We start from the raw sequence: 27,872 nt of genomic DNA, 5'->3' as shown, positions 1-27,872 counted from the left end.
AGGCCTCATGCAGGATGTCACCCCCCTCTCTTTATAATGCCCCATGCAGGATGTCACACCCCCCTCTCTTTATAATGCCCCATGCAGGATGTACTCCCCCTCTTTATAAGGCCCCATGCAGGCTGTCATCCCCTCTCTCTATAATGCCCCATGCAGGATGTCACCCCCTCTCCCTATAATGCCCCATGCAGGATGTCACTCCCCCTCTCTTTATAATGCCCCATGCAGGATGTCACCCCCCCTCTCTTTATAATGCCCCATGCAAGATGTTACCCCCCCATATTATGCCCCATGCCTTCATACATTAAAAAAAAAAAAAAATCAAATACTCACCTCCCTCCTCCTCACCTGCTGCCCGCTGCTCGGGTCCGGACTCCAGCGTTGCCGGCGTCGTCCCGTTCTGCGCTCCCTGTGACGGCTCAGGGGAGCGCGCGGTGGAAAGACGTCACCACGCCCTCTGACCTGAGACGTCACAGGGAGCGCAGAGCAGGAAGACAGCGGATCTGCGGAGGCACGGGGAGAGGTAAGTATCCGGCTGCCGGGGCCCCGGCACTTGCCCGGGTGCGCCGGGTGCTGACACCGGCCCTGGTACCGTCCCTGGCCACAAGCACTTGTCCACGTGTCCGTTGTCAGGTGGACTCTCCCAGTAACTGCGTTGTTGAGGGCACGGCAGATGTTTTGGGACACAAGCTTGTGTAGTGCGGGGATGGCACACCGGGCAAAATAGTGTCGGCTTGGGACCGAGTACCGAGGGACGGCCACCGCCATAAGGTTGCGGAAGGAATCCGTCTCCACCAGCCTAAAAGGCAGCATTTCCAATGCAAGCAGTCGTGAAATGTGCAAATTTAGGACTGTGGCCTGTGGGGCGTTGGCTGCGAATTTACGCTTTCGTTCAAAGGTCTGGGATATGGACAATTGAACGCTGCGGTGGGATGTGGACGTTGATGCTGTTTCTGGAGAAACTGCCATAACAAGTGAAGACTGAGAGGAGGGGGCATTTTTGCATGCAGTATGGACAGGGGATTACCTTGCACGCACAACAGGGGGTTCTCTTACACGCACAACAGCGGAAGAAGCAGTGGTGACACCCGCTGACACTGGTCGTGGACCCTGGGGTTCGCCCCACAAAGTCGGGTGCTTTGCTGACATGTGCCTGATCATGCTGGTGGTGGTCAGGCTGGTAATTTTGTCACCCCTGCTGATGCTGGCCTGGCAGGTGGTACAAATGACCTTTTTGGGGTTATCAGAAGAGTCTTTAAAAAAATTCCAGACTCTGGAAGACCTACCGGTTGTACTGGCAACGTCCCTCGTGTTGGTGTTACGGGGAACGGTTGCCCGCCTTCTGTCTGCGGCCGCCACACTGCTTCTTCTTCCTGCCTGTTGGGGTACTCTGCCTCCCTCCCCCTGTGTGCTGCTGGCCTCGCTCTGCGTGTCCTCCTGCCATGTTGGGTCAGTTACTAGATCATCCACCACCTCCTCCTCTTCCACTTCCGCACCACGGTCCTCCTCCTCACTTCGTGGCAATCGTGCCTCGTCATCGTCCACCTCTTGTGACAAATTGCCAGCGTCGCCTTCCTGTGGCCGTGGCTGTTCAAATATTTGGCCATCGCTACATGGGATCTCCTCTTCCACCACTTCAAGCGGAGCAGGCGAGGGGCCCAAATATGGAAATGGACCAGTGAACAGCTCTTCAGAGTGTCCAACTGTGGGATCAGTTGCTGTCTGACGACACTCGGCATGGTGGGAGGAAGGAGCATCAGGGTGAGGAGGAGTATGCGGTCGAGACTCACGGCTACTAAGACTTGACCGTGTGGAAGACAGACTGGAGGTGGTGGTGCCCAGGTGACTGGAAGTATTATCTGCTATCCAATTAATAACCTGTTCACACTGATCAGTTCACAATAGTGGTGTTGCTGTGTGCTTCCCTAGGAATTCGGTCAAGAACTGGAAGCGAGAAGATGTGGCTGTTGGTTGTGGCACATTTTCCCCTTGGCCACGGCCCTGTCCTCTACATGCACCATCACCAGAACGTCCAGTTCCACGTTACTTGCCACGCACCTTGCCCATTGTAAATGAAGTAAAATAGCTTACACTCGCACTATCAATGGCAAAAGGGTAATAAAAAGGAGATTAGAACTGTGGAAGAGGAAAACCACAGTTCTATTTCTCTGGCCTACACCAGAATCTTTTAAACAGATATATTTGTGTCTGAACAGTCAGTGAGACATTCAAACTGTTTTTTTTTTATGTAAAAAAGGCAAACAGGTGGATTACACCCAGATTTGAACCATGGAAGAGGAAAACCACAGTTCTAGTTCTCTGGCCTACACCAGAATCTTTTAAACAGATATATTTGTGTCTGAACAGTTAGCGAGACAATCAAATTGTTTTTTTTTATGGAAAAAAGGCAAAAAAGTGGATAATACAGAGATTTGAACCGTGGAACTGCAAAACCACAGTTCTAGTTATCTGGCCGAAACCAGACTCTTTTAAACAGATATATTTGTGTCTGAACACTCACAGACACACTCAATTTTTTTTTTTTTGGGGGGGGGTAATACCAATAGGTATTTGTACAGTCTGACTGAGGAAAAAAAAAAGAGGATTTAGATGAAAAAAAAAAAGGATTTTTCCTGGCCCCTGAGACCTGGGGCTAAGTCTAGCAATTAGAGCAGCAGCACACAGGACTGTAGTGCAGTGTTTGTTGGTATAACCACTGCGTCTCCTATACAGCCTGCCTGCCTGCCTGCCTGATATCTGGGATGGATATTAGTCCTGAGAAGGACTGTTTGTTTGATTTTGCAGGCTTTAGAGACCCTACACTACCTATTTCACAGTATAAATCTCTCCCTAGCTCAGCAGCACTCTCCCTACACTGTCTGATCCGGAGCCACTGTATCCAAGATGGCGGCGCCCGGTTTTAAATACTCGAGGTGACGCTGTGCGGCCAGCCAATCACTGTAATGCCCACAACCAACATGGCTGCAGCATTACAGTGACTGGCTGGCAATCCCTGCATGTTCATTGGCTCTGTAAAGAGCGCCAAACATGCAGGGCGGAGACCCGAGCTCCCGCCCGAGTAACCCGGAAATGCTCGGTGCTCGCCGAACATCCCGAGTAGTGAAATGCTCGGGTGAGTACTGAGCAGTGTCGAGCATGCTCGCTCAACACTATTTGTAACTCATTTAAGCCTTGTACTGAGCTCCTCTCAGTGGATTTAGGATGTACTGTATTTCCTTTGATGTGGTTTGTGGATCATAAATCAGCTGAAAAAAGAGGAGTTAAAAGACAGATAAAAGAGTTACAAACTCTATGTCTGAACGAGCTCACTGAAGGACTCTTGATTAATCTCATTCTGCTATTGGCAATAAGCAGTGAAACAGCTTGAAAAAAGTAAAAAAATTAATGAAACCTAATTGCAAATAATATTTTTAACCCAAAACTTATGCATTTAAGTAAAATAAAAATGCTCCCCTGACCTTTAAGATAGAGGCTCAGAACTTTCATTTATTAGTCAAAATGAAGATCATGGGAAAATCCAAAATATTTAGGTATTACAAGGTAAGCCAACTTATTTTAAGAGGACCTGTGTAATATTTATTTTTCCCTGTGGGGGCACTGCAGGGAAAGTGAACAGCTACAGTAAGTTGCCCCACATTTGATAAATTGGTTACTAGGAGTCCAGCAGTGGGACACCTTGTATTCAGCCTATTGAATGACTCTTCTAAGGCCACAACCCCACTGTCAGTATTTGGTCAGTATTCGGTCAGTATTTTTTCTCAGGAGTGGGAGCCAAAACCAGGTGAGGAACAATCAGAGAAAAGCTATAATAGAAACAAGTCACCAATTCTGCATTTATCACCCACTCCTGGTTTTGGCTCCCACTGTGGAGTGGCAGATAAATGCAGAATTGGTGACTTGTTTCTATTATACCTTTTCTCTGATTGTTCCTCACCTGGTTTTGGCTCCCACTCCTGAGAAAAAATACTGACCGAATACTGATAGTGGGGCCGTGGCCTGCCACATAAATACTGTGTAAAGTGGAGAACCCCTTTAATTTACAATGCTAGCTTGTAATTATTATGATATTCAGTTGGCAGGGCATGCTGGCATCTGTGGCTCCAATCCTGATGGCCACAGCGCGATCATTCATACATCTGTTGTATGTTGTGGCCTTTATATCATTCCTTCACATATCCTCCCCCACATAGAATAAGTTAGAAGGTGCCAGCTAATTTCTCCTATACATTTCTCATGCCCGCCCTAGGCCTAGGCTTTTTTCTGCTCGTGCCATTACACCACCTGCTACATAAACACTTGGTGCAGTGAGACAGTGTTCTGCCAGTAGTGCTGGGTGTGTACAGTAACGCTGGGCCTATTCTGTACTTGCCAACGAAGAGCGGAGATAATTGATTATTCCGGCTGAGGGATGTAATGGGTAAACACACACAGAGCTAGGGGCGGCCTTAATACCATTAAGTGACTCATCTCAAGCACTATCAATTATTGAGGCGGCTTCACACCACAAAGCGCTGTCATTATTATTTACAAGAATGAAAATTTGGAGGGGGGGACGCCATCACTGTCTTGACAACAGAACTCTGTGATTGACGACATTTAAGTTACCTAGAAAGGAAAATAAGTCTCTTTTTTTTCCCTCTGATAAAATCCGTGTTATGGTCATCCATCTTTCCTAAGGTCCTGAAGGGATAATATAGACCTATGCAACATTGGGGCATGACTTAGAGGGTAACTCTGAGAAGAGCTCACCCTGTTAAGCTTATCTTTATCGCGTGCAGTCCATGGTACTCATAGAACTAACAGCCAATGATGACTATATCACCAGAGTGATAGAACCCCTGAAGAAGCCACATTCGCTGGCGTAACGCTTCGGGCTCCTTCTTTCTCCCTTATATGTGTTATCTATGGTTTATAACTTATAGGTACCACACCTATTTTTTTCTATGGTTTATACTTATGTTTACTCCTTTTTGTACTATATTCATTGTGATCTACTTGTATATTACAGCCATTATACAGTTAGGTCCATATATATTTGGACAGAGACAACATTTTTCTAATTTTGGTTCTACTGTAGACATTACCACAATGAATTTTAAACAAAACAATTCAGATGCAGTTGAAGTTCAGACTTTCAGCTTTCATTTGAGGGTATCCACATTAAAATTGGATGAAGGGTTTAGGAGTTTCAGCTCCTTAACATGTGCCACCCTGTTTTTAAAGGGACCAAAAGTAATTGGACCGATTAAATAATTGTAAATAAAATGTTCATTTCTAGTACTTGGTTGAAAACCCTTTGTTGGCAATGACTGCCTGAAGTCTTGAACTCATGGACACCACCAGACGCTGTGTTTCCTCCTTTTTGATGCTCTGCCAGGCCTTCACTGCGGTGGTTTTCAGTTTCTGTTTGTGGGCCTTTCTGTCTGAAGTTTAGTCTTTAACAAGTGAAATGCATGCTCAATTGGGTTGAGATCAGGTGACTGACTAGGCCATTCAAGAATATTCCACTTCTTTGCTTTAATAAACTCCTGGGTTGCTTTGGCTTTATGTTTTGGGTCATTGTCCATCTGTAGTATGAAACGACGACCAATCAGTTTGGCTGCATTTGGCTGGATCTGAGCACACAGTATGGCTCTGAATACATCAGAATTCATTCGGCTGCTTCTGTCCTGTGTTACATCATCAATAAACACTAGTGACCCAGTGCCACTGGCAGCCATGCAAGCCCAAGCCATCACACTGCCTCTGCCGTGTTTTACAGATGATGTGGTATGCTTTGGATCATGAGCTGTACCCTGCCTTCACCATACTTTTCTCTTTCCATCATTCTGGTAGAGGTTGATCTTGGTTTCATCTGTCCAAAGAATGTTCTTCCAGAACTGTGCTGGCTTTTTTTGATGTTTTTTTTAGCAAAGTCCAGTCTAGCCTTTTTATTCTTGATGCTTATGAGTGGCTTGCACCGTGCAGTGAACCCTCTGTATTTACTTTCATGCAGTCTTCTCTTTATGGTAGATTTGGATATTGATACGCCTACCTCCTGGAGAGTGTTGTTCACTTGGTTGGCTGTTGTGAAGAGGTTTCTCTTCACCGTGGAGATTATTCTGCGATCATCCACCACTGTTGTCTTCCGTGGGCGCCCAGGTCTTTTTGCATTGATGAGTTCACCAGTGCTTTCTTTCTTTCTCAGGATGTACCAAACTGTAGATTTTGCCACTCCTAATATTGTAGCAATTTCTCGGATGGTTTTTTTCTGTTTTTGCAGCTTAAGGATGGCTTGTTTCACCTGCATGGAGAGCTCCTTTGACCGCATGTTTACTCCATACCAAAACCTTCCACATGCAAGCACCACACCTCAAACCAACTCCAGGCCTTTTAACTGCTTAATTGAGAAAGACATAAGGAAGGGATTGCCCACACCTGTCCATGAAATAGCCTTGGAGTCAATTGTCTAATTACTTTTGGTCCCTTTATAAACAGGGTGGCACATGTTAAGGAGCTGAAACTCCTAAACCCTTCATCCAATTTTAATGTGCATACCCTCAAATGAAAGCTGAAAGTCTGAACTTCAACTGCATCTGAATTGTTTTGAATAAAATTCATTGTGGTAATGTCTATAACCAAAATTAGAAAAATGTTGTCTCTGTCCAAATATATATGGACCTAACTGTATACTGTCATTTGCATTTATTCTTCTGTTTCTGTATTTTCCAATATTTGGCTACTAATATTATAACCCTTGTATTAATATAATTGTGGCCAGGAAGGGAGTAATATGTGACACAAGTATCATTCAATACATAACAAGGAAGTGGGCTTGAAAAGTAGGGTGACAATCAATATGGTCCTTTATTAAAGCTTCTCCATGGGCTTAATCAATCCTAAACTTCTGAATGGTACAGCTCCTTAGTGGTAGTGAATGTTATGGCTTGCTCTGTTCCATACAAATGAATGAGAGCTTGTACTACCATTCATGACCACTATACAACGCATGGAGCTGTGACACTTCCGGTGAGCCGCAGCCCCTGCGATCGGCTAATTGGTTGGGATGGCGGGAGGCAGGTCCTCTACTAATCGGATATTAATGACCCATCCTAACAAGAGTGGAGTTAGTTACCATCATTTACACATACAGTATATGATATGAAAAACTTGTGGCACAGACCTAGCAATGCATAACACAGTTATAATATAGACATGATCCTTTGGACTACCTGTGATCAAGATTTGAAATGTGAAGCTTTGGGTAGTCCACATTAAAGATCCATCAACTAGGCCAATGATTTGGCCTTCAACATCATGACCAGTTATGTCCCATTGGTGGAAGATCTGTCCAGCAGATGTAGATAAACCATGTCCTTCACCACTCATGCAAAGTGTTTTTGACTTATTTTTTTGAAAGGTCCAGAAGACAATGGGTGATATACCTGTAGATGACATCCATGAACTAAGACCCTCATAGACTTCTCATATGAGGAGGTGTCACTGCTTGGCAAGTCATCTAAACCCTAACCTTACCCCTACTTATAGTTAAAAGATATCCTACTTTGGAAACACCATTGAATTCAATAATGCCTTGTGATCCCAATGGTAACCAACTAATGTCAAAGGCTTTGTACATATGTTAGTAGTTAGCTCTAGTTAATAAAATTGCACTGTTTCATAGTCTGCAATCTTCTTTCCTAGACCCCTTGATATGCAGTTTGCAGCCTGATCCTAGTTTCAGTGTCTCCCAGTAATATAGGCTGGTTGTAAAGATAGTATCAAGGGAGCTTCTATCTTTATTAGCTCATATATCAGCAGTGCTTCTATCTTGCAATTATTTTTCCTCTTGACTTATCCGTGGCCTGTTTTCTCTGCCCTCCCTAAGGCTGTAGTTACTTTCTCCTCTCTCCACACCATGGAAATCTGTATACAACCCTTTCTCCCTCCTTTCTGCTATCTCCAACATTGGGAGAAGGAGAGCTGAAAGAGCAGTCAGAAACAGAAGTTTTGACAGATTTGTAACATTTTTGCAGATCACCCTGCTAGATAAAAGATTTACATTCGCTGTGGAGCAGCAAAATGGTAGAAAATGTTAATGACATTTATTTAGAAAGTAGCTTAACTTTGCATATAGGAAGCAAATGAACAACATAAAAAAAAACAGTGCCAAGATCTACATAGCCCTTAACTATAAAAATAACTGGCTTTCATGGCTAAAGATAAATGACGGTGGCGTTTCCCATTACCACTATATATCTCACAAGCTGATTAGTTGCCATACACATGATTTTTTTGTAATCTCTTGACTAAGTTTGACATATCTCGCCCGCTGTGTTTTATTGACTTTTACTCTTATCCCCTAGGAGCCTTCTGGGATTCTAAAAAATTGGGTAAGCTCCTGACTAATTAGTAAAAACAAGTGTTTTAATTACTATAAATACATCTTAATTGTGGCTCCAGGGAAAACCCACATCTGTACAAGAGCCCAAATATTTATTTATGCATCAGTCAAAGTCTTGGGATTGAGCAGGGGGAGATTAAAGAGAAGTCTTGCGGAAACATTTCTCCCATTTGCTGCTGTAGATGCCAGTATGATAAAAAAAAAGAAAGGGGAAAAAATGAATTATTAAGGTGGAACCAGCAATATTCCGAAATGTATAGAATACGGAGCTCTTCTTTATGAAGAATGAGGAAAGTCCTTTAATTCAGAACATAGTTGCCCAGGCAGTAACGACGTGTAGCGACCATACCTCTCTTGGTGGTATCTCATTCTGGAATAACAAGGTTTAGTCTTTAACTCCTACGCGTCATTCAGATGGCCGTATTATGGGCGCATTTTAGGATCCAACGATAGGTGATAATTTGCTGATAAGTGAGGGTCTGGCTGCTGGGACCCCCACCGATGGGAAGAATAGGGAACTTTTATTACCGTCAGAAAGGAGCTGCAGTGCACATGTGTCACCTGTGCTCCATTAATTTCCTATGGGGGTGCGCTCGGTTTTCTGGCAGTTCCATAGAGAATAAAAGGAGCGGTGGTCAGGTGTCCAACTTTCTGCACCATAATGTAATAGGGATGAAAATTCCCCAACAGGGATAAATGTTCCCCACTGTGCCGAACGGTGCTGATAGAAAACTCGCCGATAAGCAAGTTATCACCTATCCTGTGGACAGCTGATATCTTGTTTTTAACCCCCTTAAAGATCACACGTCATGACCTTATTGTAAGTCTGCCTCCCTGCACTAACAGCGTCATAAATCCTAAGTTTGGGTTATAAAACCTGTGTTTTTGGGTCATGCTACAGTGTAACCGTATACGGATGCTCAAATACGCCTACGTTATCATCGACCGAATAAAGCCTCATCTAGGATTGACCATCTGCAAAGTAGTTGGTTGACGCCACCTTAAAGTTACTCAAGGACAACTTCCTGATCCATCGGATAGTCCACCAATCCGCAGGATGCAATGGTGTGGCCTACCAATTTGGAGTGTTTGTAAGACCATAATGTCCAATCAGATTAAAGGGGTTATCTTATTGGGCCAATGGATTTTCATTAGAAGAGTCCATCATTAATAAACTAATCACAGTATATCCTGCTGCACAGATCCTCAGTGATTGGCTGAAAGGTGGAAGCGGATTTAACACACAAGTGTTCAATTCTGAAACATTGCCTCCACAGGTGGAATGAAGCATTGCATGGTTCAAATTAACATCAATGGACTGTTTGTGTAATGCATTGACATATTTGGTCCTCCAGAGCAAGAGACAGTCATTAAAGCCATTCTCCATTCCAGCTGATTGATGAAGTTCAAGAATATAAGACAACTCTTAACCCTGAACATGTTTTTAAGGAAAAATTCTATCAAGTCAGTTCAGGAATGTTGGCGTCTATCAGGGAATATCTAATGGATGGGAAATAAAAGGAGGCTACTAACGTGATGTTCCTACACTGAACCAAGTCTTGTTCTGATCATTACTATCCCCCAATCATACTCATGGGGGGTAAAGGAGTGATGAATCCTCCTTCACTGAAACAGCTTTTAGAAACAGCATCACACCGGTCCATGGGTTGTGTCCAGTATTGTAGCTCAGCTCCATAGAACTGAATGAGGTTGAGTATAAATACCAAACAAAACCTGTTGACAGTGTTAGGAAGGAAGCGGCCATGATTTTCTATCAAAATACAACACCTTTAAGATCAAAAAGTAGAATCTCCTCTTGTTAAAGAACGGGTCACTTACCACATCAATGAGCTGAGCAATGGAAAGGCCAAACCGCACAAGAACTGCATCGGAAATGTTGGCCACCGGACGGGACCACTTGTTGTAGCCCATGAAAAGCTTTTTCAGCAATCTCTCCTCTGCATGAGCGCGGGTCTCGATGTGACACACAGCTATAAGAAAGAACAATTAAGTGTTACTCGATGGTGAGACTGGTAATGCTACATTGACTTTAATTCTGAAAATCATACCCTCAAATTACCAAAATGATAAAAAAATAGTTTTTTTATATTTTGATTGAGGAATCACAGTTAAGCTTTCCATATCCTGGGGTCAATATTGACTTCATTGCCCAAGTCCTATATCTACCTACCTTGCCAAAAGCAAAGCTGCTTATCACTCCCTTCCATGGTCACACATAGTACCCAGGTCATAGGCCAACTAGCCCACTACTTACACCCTCAAATCGGAGTACTTCTGTATATATCAATATAACTTTAGTCATCAATAATAGCCAACCAACCATAGATTTCATTTTTGGCACATTGCTGGAGGAGTGGGAGATGAATAACTGAGAATGGTTTGTTTTCTTCTTTGAGACAAGTGGCCATACACAGGAGATAGCCATGGTAATTGACATCTATCTTCCCCCAAAAAATGTGCTTTGGTTAGGGAAACAAAGGATTGGACATGTTAAGCGATAATATGGTGGATCCTTCTTTCCCTTTACTTCTGTTATTTGTAGACAGGCAGAATCCCCAATATAAATTACATTGTCATTGCTGATCTTGGTGGGTTTGGTCCATCTTGTGAGGAGGAACAGATGCCATACCACTGAATCAAACACATTAGTTAGATAATGATGGTGGATGGATGTCTGGTCAGATGTATGGAAGGCAACTTCCAAAACATTCCTATAATGTAAAATGACAATACATATCTTCTCCAATTTTCAATAAAAACCCCCTGTGTCCATAAGTCAACGTCATTTATTGTGGAAACGAACATAATGCAAATTGACAGCAGCTCTCGTAAATGAGCATTAATGGCACCACGTTATTTTTAGACACTGATATGAGAATATGAGCTTCCAATTGTTAATTACCCAATTTCTGAAAGTTTTTCTCAAGACGTCTACATTTCACCTAAGTTTTAAATGTCTCGGAGCATTCAGATTGTCTATACAACTCTCATTTCAGAACCTGTTTTCAATTGGTAATTTGCACTTTAGAAGAAAACCAACCAAAATCTTTAGCATTGCCTTTCTGGTGGGAATTTAGGGGAATAAATTAATTTTGGAAACCACAACTTTCATGTTGATGGGCCCATGTATTATAATTCTTCTACCACTAAAGGGGGAAGAGGGAAGAAATCTGGCCAAAGGCTTCATCATGACCTTCAAGTTGCATGACCACAAAGTCTGCACTCCTACCACAGCCACCAATTCTGGCCGACCTTTAGTCTGATGACCTGAATTAACTGCATCATAGGGATTCATTAGATGTGTATCTGTGCTGAGATTTCCAGCTGCAATACTGGCTCAGAAATATGCCCATATCATGCCCAATTGATGCTGGTCTTCAGGGGTTTTCTAAAATAGCTTGCTTCTGTATGAAAGGTCATTGGGACATATGAGACACTAAAGGATGGAGGTTCAGGGCTTCCAACAGCCCCATGTGCAGGACAAAAAGCCCAATTTAATTTTTTCATTGAATTTTTAATGCTGAAAAAATGTATTAAAGTCAGTATAAAGAAATATGTAAGCAAGATGAAGCGAGAAGAATACAATGAAGAGGGAATGTTGTGTTTTTTAAGAGAAGAGAACCATAGAAACCTCAAGGTTATGTGGCACATTGTGTGAATAGGATTCTTTAAGATTTAATTTACTGTAATATCAAGCAGAATTAACCCATTATGACATCCCTACTTGACATTCTCAGCATCAAAATACTCATGAATTCAACTTAAGCCTCGTGGAACAAAAAGTCTTTGGAGAAAGTGCAGGAGCTACGGAAGGTACAGTATGTGGGTCATCGGTCTCTAAGGAGGGACATGCATAATCTAAAAGTTTTCCGTAACGGGTAAATACATACTCAAGAGAAATAAAATTAAGACCGCTGTTAACCCCAACATCCTATTCCACCAATGTCATATTTATCAGATCAGGTCCACATATTCTTCATTCCTTGCTTGAAGGGTCAAGAGAATGGCCAACGAAGTCACCAGTGACCAGAATGTTTTAGAGACAGTGAAAACAGATCTACAAAAGTCAAACAGCTCCCTATTATCAACATTTTAAGACTCCATGTCCCAATATGGGGCAACAAATGGTCTTTTCCATGTATTGGAGTATTGAAGGGGCAAAGTTTAGCAAAATTGGCCAGAGCTTAGTTTTGTTGAATCATATTTTGTACAATGCAGAGGGTACATATTACTTATTCAGCAAGCTCCTTCCCAGCCATAGACAACATAGCTTAAAGGGAATCAGTCATCAGGTTTTTGCCACCTAATCTGAGAGCAGCATGTCGTAGAGACAGAGACCCTGATTCCAGCGATGTATCACTTACTGGGTTTCTTAGTGTCGTTTTGATAAAAGTTTTATCGGTGGGAGATTATTGTTAAAAGACTAGTAAACCTGCTGCCAGGTAGTCAAGCATATTTATGACCTCTGCATAACCCCGCCCCTCCCACTGATTGGTTGCTTTCTGTGTACAGCGTACATGGGCAGTGGTATGGTTGGGGTTATACAAAGCTCAGCATTCAGCGAACTGCTAGATCTGCAGCAGATAAAACAGCGATTTTATCAAAATGACTACAGGCAGCCCAGTAAGTGACACATTGCTGGAATCAGGGCCTCTGTCCCTACTTTATGCTGCTTTTAGATGGGGTAACTAAAACCCAGCGACAGATTCCCTTGAAATCCCATCGTTTTCCAACAGATTTGACCTCATGCCATAACACAGGTGGGGCGAAGCAGAAGAAAAGTTAAAGTGAACCCCTCTCCAGATATTTTTTCTATTTTATCCCTTTAGGAAATAATTTCTACAGGAAAAAGACTGCTATTCTTTCTCTGTGCATCCCTGTTATATGACGTCACAATCAGTGCAAAGTTCGCTTTTTTTAAGCTTCCAGAACAAAGAGGGCTTTGGATCGTCATATGAACCTATGCGTCTTTTTGCATTGCATTTGGTGGTCATACAAAGGGACATGACTCCTCAATGTCCGGTTAATTAGTCCAAGGGTAAAGGTCTCCCCCTCTAGGAATGGTATGAGGCACCTGCTGCAGATTTACATGCAATATGCTGTTTATTTTTACATTAATAATGCAGTTACTGGGGGGGATTCTACATAGCAACTACAGATATTGCGTTTCCCATACAAATTATACAATGCACCAAACACTGTCAAGGACATTACCTGATTCTTCCGCGAGCGTCCAATATAAGACTGTGTACAGCCAGACGCCTTCTACATGAGGGAAGAGGAGAGAAAATACTGGGTCGCCAGTTATTGATGTCCTCTAATGTAAGCCGTGACCCTAATGATTGCCTGCAACACTGAGGCAGGAGAAAGGCAGATGTATGAACTCCGGGATGTGGCACAGCTTGTGCTTGACACCAGACATGAAAGCCTACATAAGGCACAGGGGTGTTACAGTAGGGCTCTGGTGAAACCACAACACCCAGCAAGTCGTCAGGACGTGCTGAGAAGCCAAAGGTTGGAGACCACGGCCATATTGGGAGAGGTGTGAGGTCTTTCATGACCCAAATGAAGCTTCAAATGAATCAATGTGCTCCATTTTATGAGTAAATCAGTTGACAAAAAATACTAATTTCCCTTAAAGGGGTTGTACCAAGTTTGGAAGCTATCCCCTTTTTCTAAGATATGGGGATAATTTTCCAATCTCTGGGACTCCCACCGATCCTGAGAACCTGAGGTCTGAAGAGCCCCATGTGAATGGACCGGTGGCCGATCTACTCGGCTCCATTCATTCTAAATGGGACCGCTGAAGATAGCTTAGTTTAGGGCTCGGCTAGTCTTTAGCACTCCCATAAGAATGAACGGAGCAGATTTTATCGAGACCATGGGGCTCTTAAAAACCCCGTTTCTCTGGATCAATACAGTTCCAAGTAGTCGGATCCAGGGGCGTAACCATAATAGGTGCAGGGGTTGCAATCGCTGGGCCGTGGTCTATTTGGCTCATATAAGAAGACCATTACTATTAATGATCTGCAATAATTTGGGTCCCGTTGGAGCTTTTGCATTGAGGCCCATCAGCCTCAAGTTATGCCACTGGTCGGATCTCCAGCGATTGGGAAGTTATTCTTTACTTTGTGGATATGGGATAACATCCAAACTTGGTCCAAACCCCTTAATGTCCTCTTCTCCTGATCATCTCACATGTCAGACTGAAAACCCACAAGAGATACTGTAGGTCTGAGGATATCGGCTATCCCTCCTCTTCCTTCTTCTCGTCAACCTCTGTATGGCTGTCAGGCTACTGACTGCAGCAGAAGCCCTGCCCCACTGCTCCGACTGCAATAGGAGTTGTCCAGTAAGGCCACGGCCCCACTATCAGTATTCGGTCAGTATTTTTTCTCAGGAGTGGGTGATAAATGCAGAATTGGTGACTAGTTTCTATTATACCTTTTCTCTGATAGTTCCTCACCTGGTTTTGGCTCTCACTCCTGAGAAAAATACTGACCGAATACTGACCAAATACTGATAGTGGGGCCGTGGCTTTAGACTATAATCTGCCCATACTGCAGACCACCAAGGCATCCGAAAATAGAGAAAATCAAACAGAATTGTACTGTTTTCTAGATGAATATTTCAGTTTCCGCGGCCAAATTATCCAGTGACACCTTAGAAACCACATAGAGATAGAACTGTCCACATGACAGCCCACACGTCCTCTGGAAGCCAACAACACTGTTTCTCATATGTTTTATTAATTTCAAAGAAAAGGAAAGTCCGTCAGAAAACAGCAGCCATAAGGATATAGTGAGTAGAAAATACAGTGCAAGGTTGTAAAGTAATTACAGATGACATTTTCCAAATGTTAATGCAAATTTTTTTAAAACTTGTCACAAAAGCAGAAATATACAATCATCCGTGTGGAGAGGAACAGCGGGTGGAAGGAAGGAGATTGGAGTACAAGGTGGCACAGATGTGTGATGGCACAGGGGGCAGCGGCGAGGGGGAGCAGATGTTAGGATATTATGGACGCAGCAGGTAGGAAATCCGGAGGAAGAGTAAGATGATTTGGATGGTGGCTTGATATTTAAAGGTAGATATGTGGAGGAGAGAATGGCTACTGTGAGCCCTGTGCCGTGTGCATAATGCACAATCCCATGCCAACATACACATGCCAGCCATTCATGCAGCAGCCGCACCAGCTGGCAACATTATGCGGAGAAACAATGCCATAAACAGATGAAAACAGATGCAATTTTCTAATATCTTTGTCTTTCAATTGCTCAACACATTCAAGGTATCTGTTTGCTGTCAATGAATGAAAATATTCTCCTTCCAAGCAGATGTTAAAAAAAATACATCAATCTGATACTTTTCAGAGCTGAGGCTTTGTTACTATTGTACCCAGCTTACACCATCCATGGTGAGCTAAGAAGCAAGACTACTTCAAGTCCTGCACTGATACATTATAACAAACTACCAGGGCAGGACAAATATTTGTGCTGCTGATCACTTGGTCTCGGAACAATTGTAGCAAACCTTCACTTGTGAAAAGTATTACTTAATAACATGTTTTTAACTACTTAAAGGGAATCTGTCACCAGGATTTTGCCACCTAATCAGAGAGCTGCATAAAGTAGAGGCAGATACCCTGATTCCAGTGATGTGTCACTTTCTGGGCTGATTGCTGTAGTTTTTAAAAATCACAGTTTTATCAGCAAGAGATTATCACTAGAGGACTAGTAAACCTGCTGCCATGTAGTCCAGCCATACCCCCACCACTGACTGGCAACTTTCTGCCTATGTACAGTGTACATACAAAGCTGCCAATGGTGGTGTGGGCGGGGTCATACACAGCTCAACATTCAGAGAACTGCTAGATCTGCAGCAGATAAAATAGTTTTTAATCAAAACTGCAGCAAGCAGCCCAGGAAAATGAGTGATACATTGCTGGAATCAGGGTCTAGCGAAAACCTGCTGACAGATTCCCTTTAATGACAAATGTGTTTTGATTGGTTGTAACTTTTCATGTATCGTGGGCTACCAAAACTTTAGCATTTTTTTTCATGACACATAGAGCCACCAGTCTCTTTGCTTCCTCTTCCAGCAAGGGACATCATGTAACCACTGCAGCTGATCAGAACCCACCGATTGGGTGCAGCAGTCATGTGACATCCACTACCAGAAAACGAAGGGGGACTGGTAGGGTACAGCAGTTCCAAGGATTGGCAGGAGTCTGGTGTCTGAGTGTATATATATATATATATATATATATATATATATATATATATATATATATACATACATACACACAGTATATATATGTGTGTATATATATATATATATATATATATATATGGTATACATATATATATTTATATATTTGTGTATATATACAGTACAGACCAAAAGTTTGGACACACCTTCTCATTTAAAGATTTGTCTGTATTTTCATGACTATGAAAATTGTACATTCACACTGAAGGCATCAAAACTATGAATTAACACATGTGGAATTATATACTTAACAAAAATTGTGAAACAACTGAAAATATGTCTTATATTCTAGGTTCTTCAAAGTAGCCACCTTTTCCTTTGATGACTGCTTTGCACACTCTTGGCATTCTCTTGATGAGCTTCAAGAGGTAGTCACCGGAAATGGTCTTCCAACAATCTTGAAGGAGTTCCCAGAGATGCTTAGCACCTGTTGGCCCTTTTGCCTTCACTCTGCGGTCCAGCTCACCCCAAACCATCTCGATTGGGTTCAGGTCTGGTGACTGTGGAGACCAGGTCATCTAGCGTAGAACCCCATCACTCTCCTTCTTGGCCAAATAGCCCTTACACAGCCTGGAGGTGTGTTTGGGGTCATTGTCCTGTTGAAACATAAATGATGGTCCAACTAAACACCAACCGGATGGAATAGCATGCCACTGCAAGATGCTGTGGTAGCCATGCTGTTCAGTATGCCTTCAATTTTGAATAAATCACCAACAGTGTCACCAGCAAAGCAGCCCCACACCATCACACCTCCTCCTCCATGCTTCACGGTGGGAACCAGGCATGTAGAGTCCATCCGTTCACCTTTTCTGCGTCGCACAAAGACACAGTTGTTGGAACCAAAGATCTCAAATTTGGACTCATCAGACCAAAGCACAGATTTCCACTGGTCTAATGTCCATTCCTTGTGTTCTTTAGCCCAAACAAGTCTCTTCTGCTTGTTGCCTGTCCTTAGCAGTGGTTTCCTAGCAGCTATTTTACCATGAAGGTCTGCTGCACAAAGTCTCCTCTTAACAGTTGTTGAAGAGATGTGTCTGCTGCTAGAACTCTGTGTGGCATTGACCTGGTGTCTAATCTGAGCTCCTGTTAATCTGCGATTTCTTAGGCTGGTGACTCGGATAAACTTATCCTCAGATGCAGAGGTGACTCTTGGTCTTCCTTTCCTGGGGCGGTCCTCATGTCAGCCAGTTTCTTTGTAGTGCTTGATGGTTTTTGCAACTGCACTTGGGGACACTTTCAAAGTTTTCCCAATTTTTCGCACTGACTGACCTTCATTTCTTAAAGTAATGATGGTCACTCGTTTTTCTTTACTTAGCTGCTTTTTTTCTTGCCATAATACAAATTCTAACAGTCTATTCAGTAGGACTATCAGCTGTGTATCCAAAAGACTTCTGCACAACACAACTGATGGTTCCAACCCCATTTATAAGGCAAGAAATCCCACTTATTAAACCTGACAGGGCACACCTGTGAAGTGAAAACCATTTACGGTGACTACCTCTTGAAGCTCATCAAGAGAATGCCAAGAGTGTGCAAAGCAGTCATCAAAGCAAAAGGTGGCTACTTTGAAGAACCTCGAATATAAGACATATTTTCAGTTGTTTCACACTTTTTTTGTTAAGTATATAATTCCACATGTGTTAATTCATAGTTTTGATGCCTTCAGTGTGAATGTACAATTTTCATAGTCATGAAAATACAGAAAAATCTTTAAATGAGAAGGTGTGTCCAAACTTTTGGTCTGTACTGTATATGTATAAATACACTGCTCAAAAAATAAAGGGAACACTTAAACAACAGAATATAACTCCAAGTAAATCAAACTTCTGTGAAATCAAACTGTCCACTTAGGAAGCAACACTGATTGACAATCAATTTCACATGCTGTTGTGCAAATGGAATAAACAATAGATGGAAATTATTGGCAATTATCAAGACACCCTCAATAAAGGAGTGGTTCTGCAGGTGGGGACCACAGACCACATCTCAGTACCAATCCTTTCTGGTAGATGTTTTGGTCTCTTTTGAATGTTGGTTGTGCTTTCACACTCGTCGTAGCATGAGATGGACTCTGAAACCCGCAGAAGTTGCTCAGGTAGTGCAACTCATCCAGGATGGCACATCAATGCGAGCTGTGGCAAGAAGGTTTGCTGTGTCTGTCAGCGTAGTGTCCAGAGGCTGGAGGCGCTACCAGGAGACAGGCCAGTACACCAGGAGACGTGGAGGGGGCCGTAGGAGGGCAACAACCCAGCAGCAGGACCGCTACCTCCGCCTTTGTGCAAGGAGGAACAGGAGGAGCACTGCCAGAGCCCTCCAAAATGACCTCCAGCAGGCCACAAATGTGCATGTGTCTGCACAAATGGTTAGAAACCGACTCCATGAGGGTGGTATGAGGACCCGACATCCACAGATGGGGGTTGTGCTCACAGCTCAACACTGTGCAGGACGCTTGGCATTTGCCACAGAACACCAGGATTGGTAAAGTCGCCACTGGCGCTCTGTGCTCTTCACAGATGAAAGCAGGTTCACACTGAGCACATGTGACAGACGTGACAGAGTCTGGAGACGCCGTGGAGAGCGATCTGCTGCCTGCAACATCCTTCAGCATTACCGGTTTGGCAGTGGGTCAGTAATGGTGTGGGGTGGCATTTCTTTGGAGGGCCGCACAGCCCTCCATGAGCTCGCCAGAGGAAGTCTGACTGCCATTAGGTACCAAGATGAGATCCTCAGACCCCTTGTGAGACCATATGCTGGTGCGGTTGGCCCTGGGTTCCTCCTAATGCAGGACAATGCCAGACCTCATGTGGCTGGGGTGTGTCAGCAGTTCCTGCAAGATGAAGGCATTGAAGCTATGGACTGGCCCACCCGTTCCGCAGACCTGAATCCGATTGAGCACATCTGGGATATCATGTCTCGCTCCATCCACCAATGTCACGTTGCACCACAGACTGTCCAGGAGTTGGCGGATGCTTTAGTCCAGGTCTGGGAGGAGATCGCAGCAAGATGCTGTGGTAGCCATGCTGGTTCAGTATGCCTTCAATTTTGAATAAATCCCCAACAGTGTCACCAGCAAAGCACCCCCACACCATCACACCTCCTCCTCCATGCTTCACGGTGGGAACCAGGCATGTAGAGTCCATCCATTCACCTTTTCTGCGTCGCACAAAGACACGGTGGTTGGAACCAAAGATCTCAAATTTGGACTCATCAGACCAAAGCACAGATTTCCACTGGTCTAATGTCCATTCCTTGTGTTCTTTAGCCCAAACAAGTCTCTTCTGCTTGTTGCCTGTCCTTAGCAGTGGTTTCCTAGCAGCTATTTTACCATGAAGGCCTGCTGCACAAAGTCTCCTCTTAACAGTTGTTGTAGAGATGTGTCTGCTGCTAGAATTGTGTGGCATTGACCTGGTCTCTAATCTGAGCTGCTGTTAACCTGCGATTTCTGAGGCTGGTGACTCGGATAAACTTATCCTCAGAAGCAGAGGTGACTCTTGGTCTTCCTTTCCTGGGGCGGTCCTCAAGTGAGCCAGTTTCTTTGTAGCGCTTGATGGTTTTTGCAACTGCACTTAGGGACACTTTCAAAGTTTTCCCAATTTTTCGCACTGACTGACCTTCATTTCTTAAAGTAATGTTGGCCACTCGTTTTTCTTCACTTAGCTGCTTTTTTCTTGCCATAATATTGCCATATTTATTCAGTAGGACTATCACCTGTGTATCCACCTGACTTTTGCACAACACAACTGATGTTCCCAACCCCATTTATAAGGCAAGAAATCCCACTTATTAAACCTGAGAGGGCACACCTGTGAAGTGAAAACCATTTCCGGTGACTACCTCTTGAAGCTCATCAAGAGAATGCCAGGAGTGTGCAAAGCAGTCATCAAAGCAAAAGGTGGCTACTTTGAAGAACCTAGAATATAAGACATATTTTCAGTTGTTTCACACTTTTTTGTTAAGTATATAATTCCACATGTGTTAATTCATAGTTTTGATGCCTTCAGTGTGAATGTACAATTTTCATAGTCATGAAAATACAGAAAAATCTTTAAATGAGAACGTGTGTCCAAACTTTTGGTCTGTACTGTATATATATATATTTATTGGCTCCATTTAAAAAAAAAAAAATAGTGGACCACCCGTTTAAAGCCCAGTGATTTACATCACATGGCCTTAGTCAAGTACAGCATGGCTGTAAGTAAGTATCTCTCCATTCACTGACGGCACACATGGAGAAGAATAGAAAATTGCAGAACTTTTTATTATGAGGAAAAAAGTGATTGTTTGATTTACAAAATCAATTTCAAACACGGTATTAGAGAATTTTGAGTACATAGAGGGGAGTTCAGGACCCCCATTTATTTATCAGCTGGACGGAAAGAGAGATCTGGCTCTGGCGGACACAGTGCATACAAGCCTTGCTTGATCTCAATGAGCACAGTGCAATGCTTTTTTCCTCCTGTGGTGGCGCTGCACCAGTCGCGCTTTCATTGGTTGGCCAGATTTTGGGATGTTTAACCCACGTTGTGCCAAATGTGTCGATAAACTATACAAAATTCAATGTTCTTTCACATCCTTCCCTCGACCTCCTCCTATCCATCATACACTACATTAATCTTACTGGTGCATCCGGCCAAATGGGTTTCCATATGTAGCTGGTAATAAGCAGCAATTAGGTGTTCACGGTTTTGGGCGACGAGATGATTAAACATTACGGCTTCTGTTTGTTTTCATGTGATTAGGCTGCACATTTCTACGCGCCTCTCGAATTTCAGGCATCACCCTCCAAAATCTATAGCCGGAGCTGACACTATGGTACAAGTCTCTGCTGGAGGATGGGTGTACTGTAGACATATATATATATACCCCGGAGGATGACAACATGATAAAGGACTGTTCCCATTACATTATGCTATGGGGTAACACTGAGATATGGAATTACACTAAGATTGGGGGGAGTACAACCTCTGGGACCACCACTGATCCAGAAAATGAAGGGATTCAAGTCTCTTGTGCAGCGCTCCCAGCCACCCGCTGAGCAGAGAACTGCACCACACCCCATGGAAGTGGAGTGGATCCGTGCTGCTCTTCCCTTCATGGAAAATGGTCGCAAACACTACTGTGCAGGGAAAACGCTGAAGGAGTCATATGACTAAATTAATATTGTGACCCCCTTTTCTCTGGGAATCAGTGGTGAACCCTAGGAAAATGTCATTATTTGAAATGGTGGGAAAAAACGCTTAAAATAAAGTTATATAAATAAAAAAAAGACCCCTCTCCCCTCCAAAAAAGCACCTCTCTTGTCCATAGGCTGTGTCTGGAATTGCAGCTTAGCCCTAATGACCATAGACTTTGAGTGTTGGGTATTTACTTTATGATGAAACTCAACAGCACCATATTTATTTCCTGGCCATCTCTGGTACTGCAGGATTCAGATGAATGAGACTAAGTTGCAATTCCACATGCAGCCAACAGGCAACAGTGGCACTGTTTCTAGGGTAAAAAAAAACGCTAGTCTTATAATTCCAATCTCATGCAACCTATTCTGTCTGGGTGTTGCCATCTGGAAAGTGAATAGTTAAAAGAACGTTCCAGTAAAGTATTGCACCCTGAATACTGTATGATTTGGGATTTTAACACTATTATTTCCAGACTACACTGTGGTCTGTTGTGAGAACAAAATAATAGGAATTCAAGTTTCACTAAAACAAGACCCCACTGATTCCAGATGTCCATGGAGGTTGTCTGACCCAAAAATGGAATGTGTTAGGAGTCAACTCCACAGTCTACAGGGTGAGAAGGAGAGAGGGATCAGGCATGTTGGATTTCATCATGCCCCATCCTTGGTTCCTTGGGGAGTATGTTACCAGAGGTATTTGGCATCTGCTTTTCTTCCTCACGGCATTTAAATGAACGGCCAGTTTACGCGTGCAGGTATATAATGGAGGTAATATAGTTGTCAGCTACCGAGTGTATGATCAGGAGAGATGGACTCCGGACTTTCTTCTAGGCAGTCCAAAATGACTCTAATAAATTCATTTTAATCCAATGAAATTGCCTCTGGTGTGAGTGTAAAATTAGATTGTCAGCTCCTATGGGGCTGGAAATGGTCTAAATGATTCTATTTTCTGTAAAGCACTACGGAATATATCAGCACTTTATATTAAGCCTGCGCCATTTACCAGCTCCCCTCTGACATACTGGTTCTCCTGTAAACAAGAAGAGTCAATAGGGGGTCCCGTCCTTTGGGGGTGCTGGGTCCTCGGTTTTGTTGTTGAGGAGGTTAATATCAGTATTATATTGCAGCTTCCGATGTCGTCCCCCCGGGGATCCAGAGATGAAAATGAGGAATAATCATCTCTTATTAAACCAACAACCTCAGGGAACTGAAGATTTTAAGTAGAAAAGAGGGGGTGGGCATCAATAATATATGTGTACAGCGAGCCCCCAATCACACAGATCAGAGAGGGGGCAGGGATGGTGACATAGAACAAGCGAGCCAGGTTAACCCTTTCCCCATTGCTGTAAGTGTTTAACTATTGAAGGCTTAAATTAAGGATAGCAAAAAAAAAAAAGACAGCTCACCAATGCAACACTACGTGCTCCGGAGCCTGGAACGTAACCACTGCCATGGACATCAAACGGTTAAGGATATAGAGGATGAAGTAAGAAATTCCAAAAGTGCGTTAAAATAGTGACAACATCAGAAAAAAATGCGCTGATCAGCAAGTAGCACCTACGCGTTTCGGGTGCACCCTCAATCACCTATACGCAAAAGAAACACTTAGGCGCCGATTTGTGCATTTTTCTGATAAAATCACTATTTTAACGCACTTCAATAAAGTCTGGAATTTTTTACTTCGTCCTAATGATGCAGGTTGTTCTATAGTTCTAGATATGTCACATAACAAACTCAGCTCTGCTGTGTCTGTACATTACCTATATGCATGGTCAGCGTAACAGATTTCCATACCACACAATTAGATACAAGAAAATTGGAGACCCCATGGATCCCTGGAGTGAGAAGACTGAAAGCTTCATCCTGGCACAAAGTGTTATCTGTAATCTTGCATGGAACCGTAATTAAAAATATTGTGGCCCCCGAAGAGTCAAATGGCTTTTCTCCATCCAGATACTCTGAATATTGGACTTCTCTCATTACCTTATCACAGACCAGCTCTACCTATCTAAAGCTGCACCTGCCCATTGTACTGGCACATGCCAGCTGCTGGTATCTCCTACATGAAATACAGCTACTTATCTGGAGACTTCAGTCGATGGAAATCTCTATCGCAGAGAACAGAAGCTTTGCATCCACCAACTGCACTTTGGAGCTGTCCATGGTGCCAAAGGGACAGCAGCGTCTTAAAAAGAGAGACTAAGACAATCTGACTTCCAGATAAGAATAGCTGGACTTTGATATATTAAAGTTCATAAGATAACGGCAATCGGCAAACAGCATACATGTCTTATAAGACTAAAGCCCCCCGCACATCTCAGATGGCTGGTGGCCATCATTTATCTCTGGCGACTCTCCCAAAGGCAGAGCAAGCAATCCGGTGTTCTCTAAGAAAGAGCCAAAACTCATCTGGTGGCGACTTATCTCTAGAGAACCTAAGGATCAGCAGACAGACCAAAATCGGACATACGTGATCCTTAACATTATCTGTTGGGAGACCCCATACAGAGTGTTAGTCGAAACCCGTTGATATCGGTGGGTTCATCCAATGTTAGACTAATGTGTATGGAGGACTTTAGGGTGCATTTACATATACAGATATCTGACCAATCAGACCAAAATTGCTATGTGTAAATGGCCATCTGATCTGATTGAAATCTGTCTCATCTGCCGGAAATTGATCTGACGTGCTTAAAAATCTGTCAACGATTGTAGCTTGTAAACAGGTATCTAAAAGACCGCTCTGCTGTAGTTTTAGGTTAATCCAAACTGATGAAAAATACTAAAATATCTGTTAGTGTAAATGGCCAACTCAGACCAATTATATAATCTGCGAGATTAGTCTGATTGGTCAGAAATCTGTAAATGCAGCTGTACCACTTGTAGATACTGTAATTTCCCTCAGGATCAATAAATTGTATCGTATCGTATTGTATCTTATAAGACCCTTCAGCACCAGGGACAATTCCTGTGAGACCAAAGAGACTGGTCACAGAGATGTAGATAAGGAAAACTGACAGATGACAGCAACTGGACTCGATATATTAGTGTGCACAATAACTTATGTCATACGTTCCCATCAGTCCTTGTAAATCTATGTGAACAGTCCTTCTGGCTGCATTTGTGAGAACCAGATGAGTCACGTGTTCGGTTCTGTAGGTAGAATAGTGTCTAAGGACTATATAGGACAGGTATGCTTTCTGCTGATTGCTGGTATTGTATGCACCCTACTAAATTAGGAAAATCCAGTTCCTCTTATCTAGAAGTCAATCCCTGTTATCTAAAAGTCAGTCCCTTGTTCTTTAGGACGTTGCTTCAGCACCATAGACAGCTACAAAGTGCTAAGTGACTTCGCAGATCCTGTTCGGTATGAGATTTCCATGGTCTGAACAGAACATTTGGTCCCATTTATGACCTGACCATGGTGAGGAAGAGACAGCAAGGTCCTAAAAGATAGTTATGCTGCTATGTTATGCCCATATAGCTGCACCTAGGAGCTGTCCATGGTGCTGAATGGACAACAGGGTCCGAAAAGATAGTTATTCTGCTATGTTATGTCCATTTAGCTGCACACATGAGCTGTCCATGGTGTTGACCATGGTGCTGAACGGACAACGAGGTCCTAAAAGATTTAAATTGCTATGTTATGTCCATTTGGCTGCACCTACGAACTGTCCATATTGCTGACCATGGTGCTGAAGGGACAAGGTCCCAAAAGATAGTTATGCTGCTATGTTATGCCCATGGCCATACTTAGGAGCTGTCCATGGTGCTGACGAATTGCTTGTGCTTGAGAAGGACATACTGTGTGACAATGTGTGGGTAGGTGATTATAGAACAGAGTTCAGATGTATTTAGGACCCGTCGTAATCTGGATTGAATGCCTGTCAGCCGCACACTAATGTGCCATCATATCTCCCCAGCACATCTTTCTAGGCAGCCTACTATACATTGTCTGCTGGGTACATTATATCTCAGTGATCACCTGCTGCCTTGATAAAGTACAATAGATCTGAAGCCTTCTATCACTACAGGAGCTGAATATTGCATTGGAGTTTCAAGAAAGAACTTGGACTCACCTGGAGGCAGAAGAAAACAAGACAACAAGAGAAGAGTTGGAGAGGAACCCAGGAAATTCATGTTGCATCAATGACCTAGTGTTCCCTATGGGGGGAATAGGCAGATCTTCACACCTGCACTGTCCTGGAGTCTTCTCCACTAGATTGTCATCACCTTGTCCAGTCACTGTGTAATGGGACCTTCCTGGGACTGACCCTGTGCTCCATATGCTGATGTCACCTGAGTCTTCCAGTCTCTTGGAGAATTCTCATTTCACATTCTCAGTGTCCTCAGAGTTAATGTGGGTGATGGCTTTCAGGGCTGCTTGCTTCTTCTTGATGCTCTGTACAGAGCTGTGTCTGGCAGAGAAGGGGCAGTCTGCTTCTGTTAATCTAAGACCTGCCCACCTCGGGCACAGGGTAGGGAGAGGTGTGTAGGACTCAGAGGTGCCAGGAGACAAGCTCCTCCATCCTCTCTCTGCACCTTCCTCTGGATTCCTGAGTGCCAGTCCCACACCTAATACTGGCATAATATGTCTCATTAAAGTGCACCAGGGCTAATCTCATTAGGACTAGAATGAATGGACACAATAATTGCATTATTAAAGATTATGCCCCCCTCAGCAGTGAGGGACCTGCTAACAGACTGGCTGCTTTATGATGCAGGACACATTTATTCCAGCATACAAACAGACGTGACAGGCAGTGTTAGAGGGAGGCAGTCTATTAGCAAGCACTGAATGTGCAGATCGCACTGGCTGCAAGCTTCTGGGTTGTCAATGAAGGGTCAGCGAGGGGGACATCCTGATATCCCTCTTTGTAGCCCCATAGAATCAAATATTTCCAAATTGGCATAAACCCAGTATAGTAACCCTTATACCAAATCCCAACCACACAAATCAATAATCATCATGATCGTCAGCACTGTGTATACATGTATCAGACACTACAGGCTTCAGCTGAGCAGAGGCGCCCAGGGAATTCAGCAGATGAGGCTGATCAGCCCAATAATCTAGGCGGCTCTGCAGACTTGTACAGACAAGAGCTGGAGATTTTTACAGTTTCTTTCTCCAACAGATTATTTCCATACAGTATTTCCACTTGTTGCTTGTGCATAGGTTGCTTTCCTAGGATAGCACCACCGTTAGACATGGCTGAGTTTGGTACTGCATCTAAGTCCAACTTCAGTGAATGCAGTATTAGGCAAGAGTCACAGGATAGCATTGTCTCTCATCCGAGAATATTGATACGATTATGCTAATCACACTCAGATCAGAATGTGATCATAGTGTTGTCGGGGTCGTAGCGACATTCCACTCTTCCTCCAGTCACTCCAAATTAAGGCTATGAGCATGGGTCAACCATTCAAAGAATGAGTCAGACAACAAGCTGGTTCAAACTCAGAGCACGCTCAGAAGGCTACTGGCAAGCCACGATCTCAGCAATGTTCCCCTTTTATTTCCGCATGCACAAACCTAAATACACTACATAATGGGGAGGGGATAGGGGTTGTTCGGGGCGGGGTAAGCCATAAATGGATTGTTCGGGGCGGGGTAAGCCATAAATGGGTTGTTCGGGGCGGGGTAAGCCATAAATGTCTAGTATCCGGCCACTCCTGATTGGTCCACGTCTCCTTAACTCAGTCTCTGGGCAGACAACAGTCAGTTGATGATTCGGTTTCATTTCTCTGAAACAGGTGCTGGCTGATACCGGCGCCATCTTAGCATAAATTTCGATCTAAGTAACACGTAGCAAGGAAAGCTTATTGTTATAGGACACAAAATGGTGGTTAGTACATAAGCAAAGCGTATAAAAATATAAAAGTATAAAAGTAGAGAAAATATATATTCTTTTTTACCCTGACATTCCCCCCTAAACACTAAGCTTTCCCTTGCTTCGGGGCCTTTGAGACTGTCCATGTGTGGGGAGAGGGGAGGTGGAT

At 43.4% G+C, this 27,872-nt stretch overlaps 1 protein-coding gene across 1 annotated transcript in view; it reads right to left on the bottom strand.

The window, feature by feature from the left end:
- CHRNA4 (cholinergic receptor nicotinic alpha 4 subunit) overlaps positions 1-27,379 on the bottom strand; it is a 75,207-nt gene extending 47,828 nt beyond the window's left edge. The window contains exons 1-2 of the mRNA XM_073682932.1: positions 25,952-27,379; positions 10,244-10,395 (exon numbers count right to left, since the gene is read on the bottom strand). Coding sequence (XP_073539033.1) covers positions 10,244-10,395; positions 25,952-26,012 — 213 coding nt within the window. The 5' untranslated portion in view covers positions 26,013-27,379. The remainder of the gene's footprint in view (positions 1-10,243; positions 10,396-25,951) is intronic.
- Between the last annotated feature and the right edge of the window lie 493 nt (positions 27,380-27,872).

The sequence above is a fragment of the Phyllobates terribilis genome, unplaced genomic scaffold, assembly GCF_046119375.1.
Source record: "Phyllobates terribilis strain yellow unplaced genomic scaffold, ASM4611937v1 Scaffold_5__5_contigs__length_657084704, whole genome shotgun sequence".
NCBI lineage: Eukaryota > Metazoa > Chordata > Amphibia > Anura > Dendrobatidae > Phyllobates > Phyllobates terribilis.
This window is presented reverse-complemented; position numbering and strand designations above follow the sequence as displayed.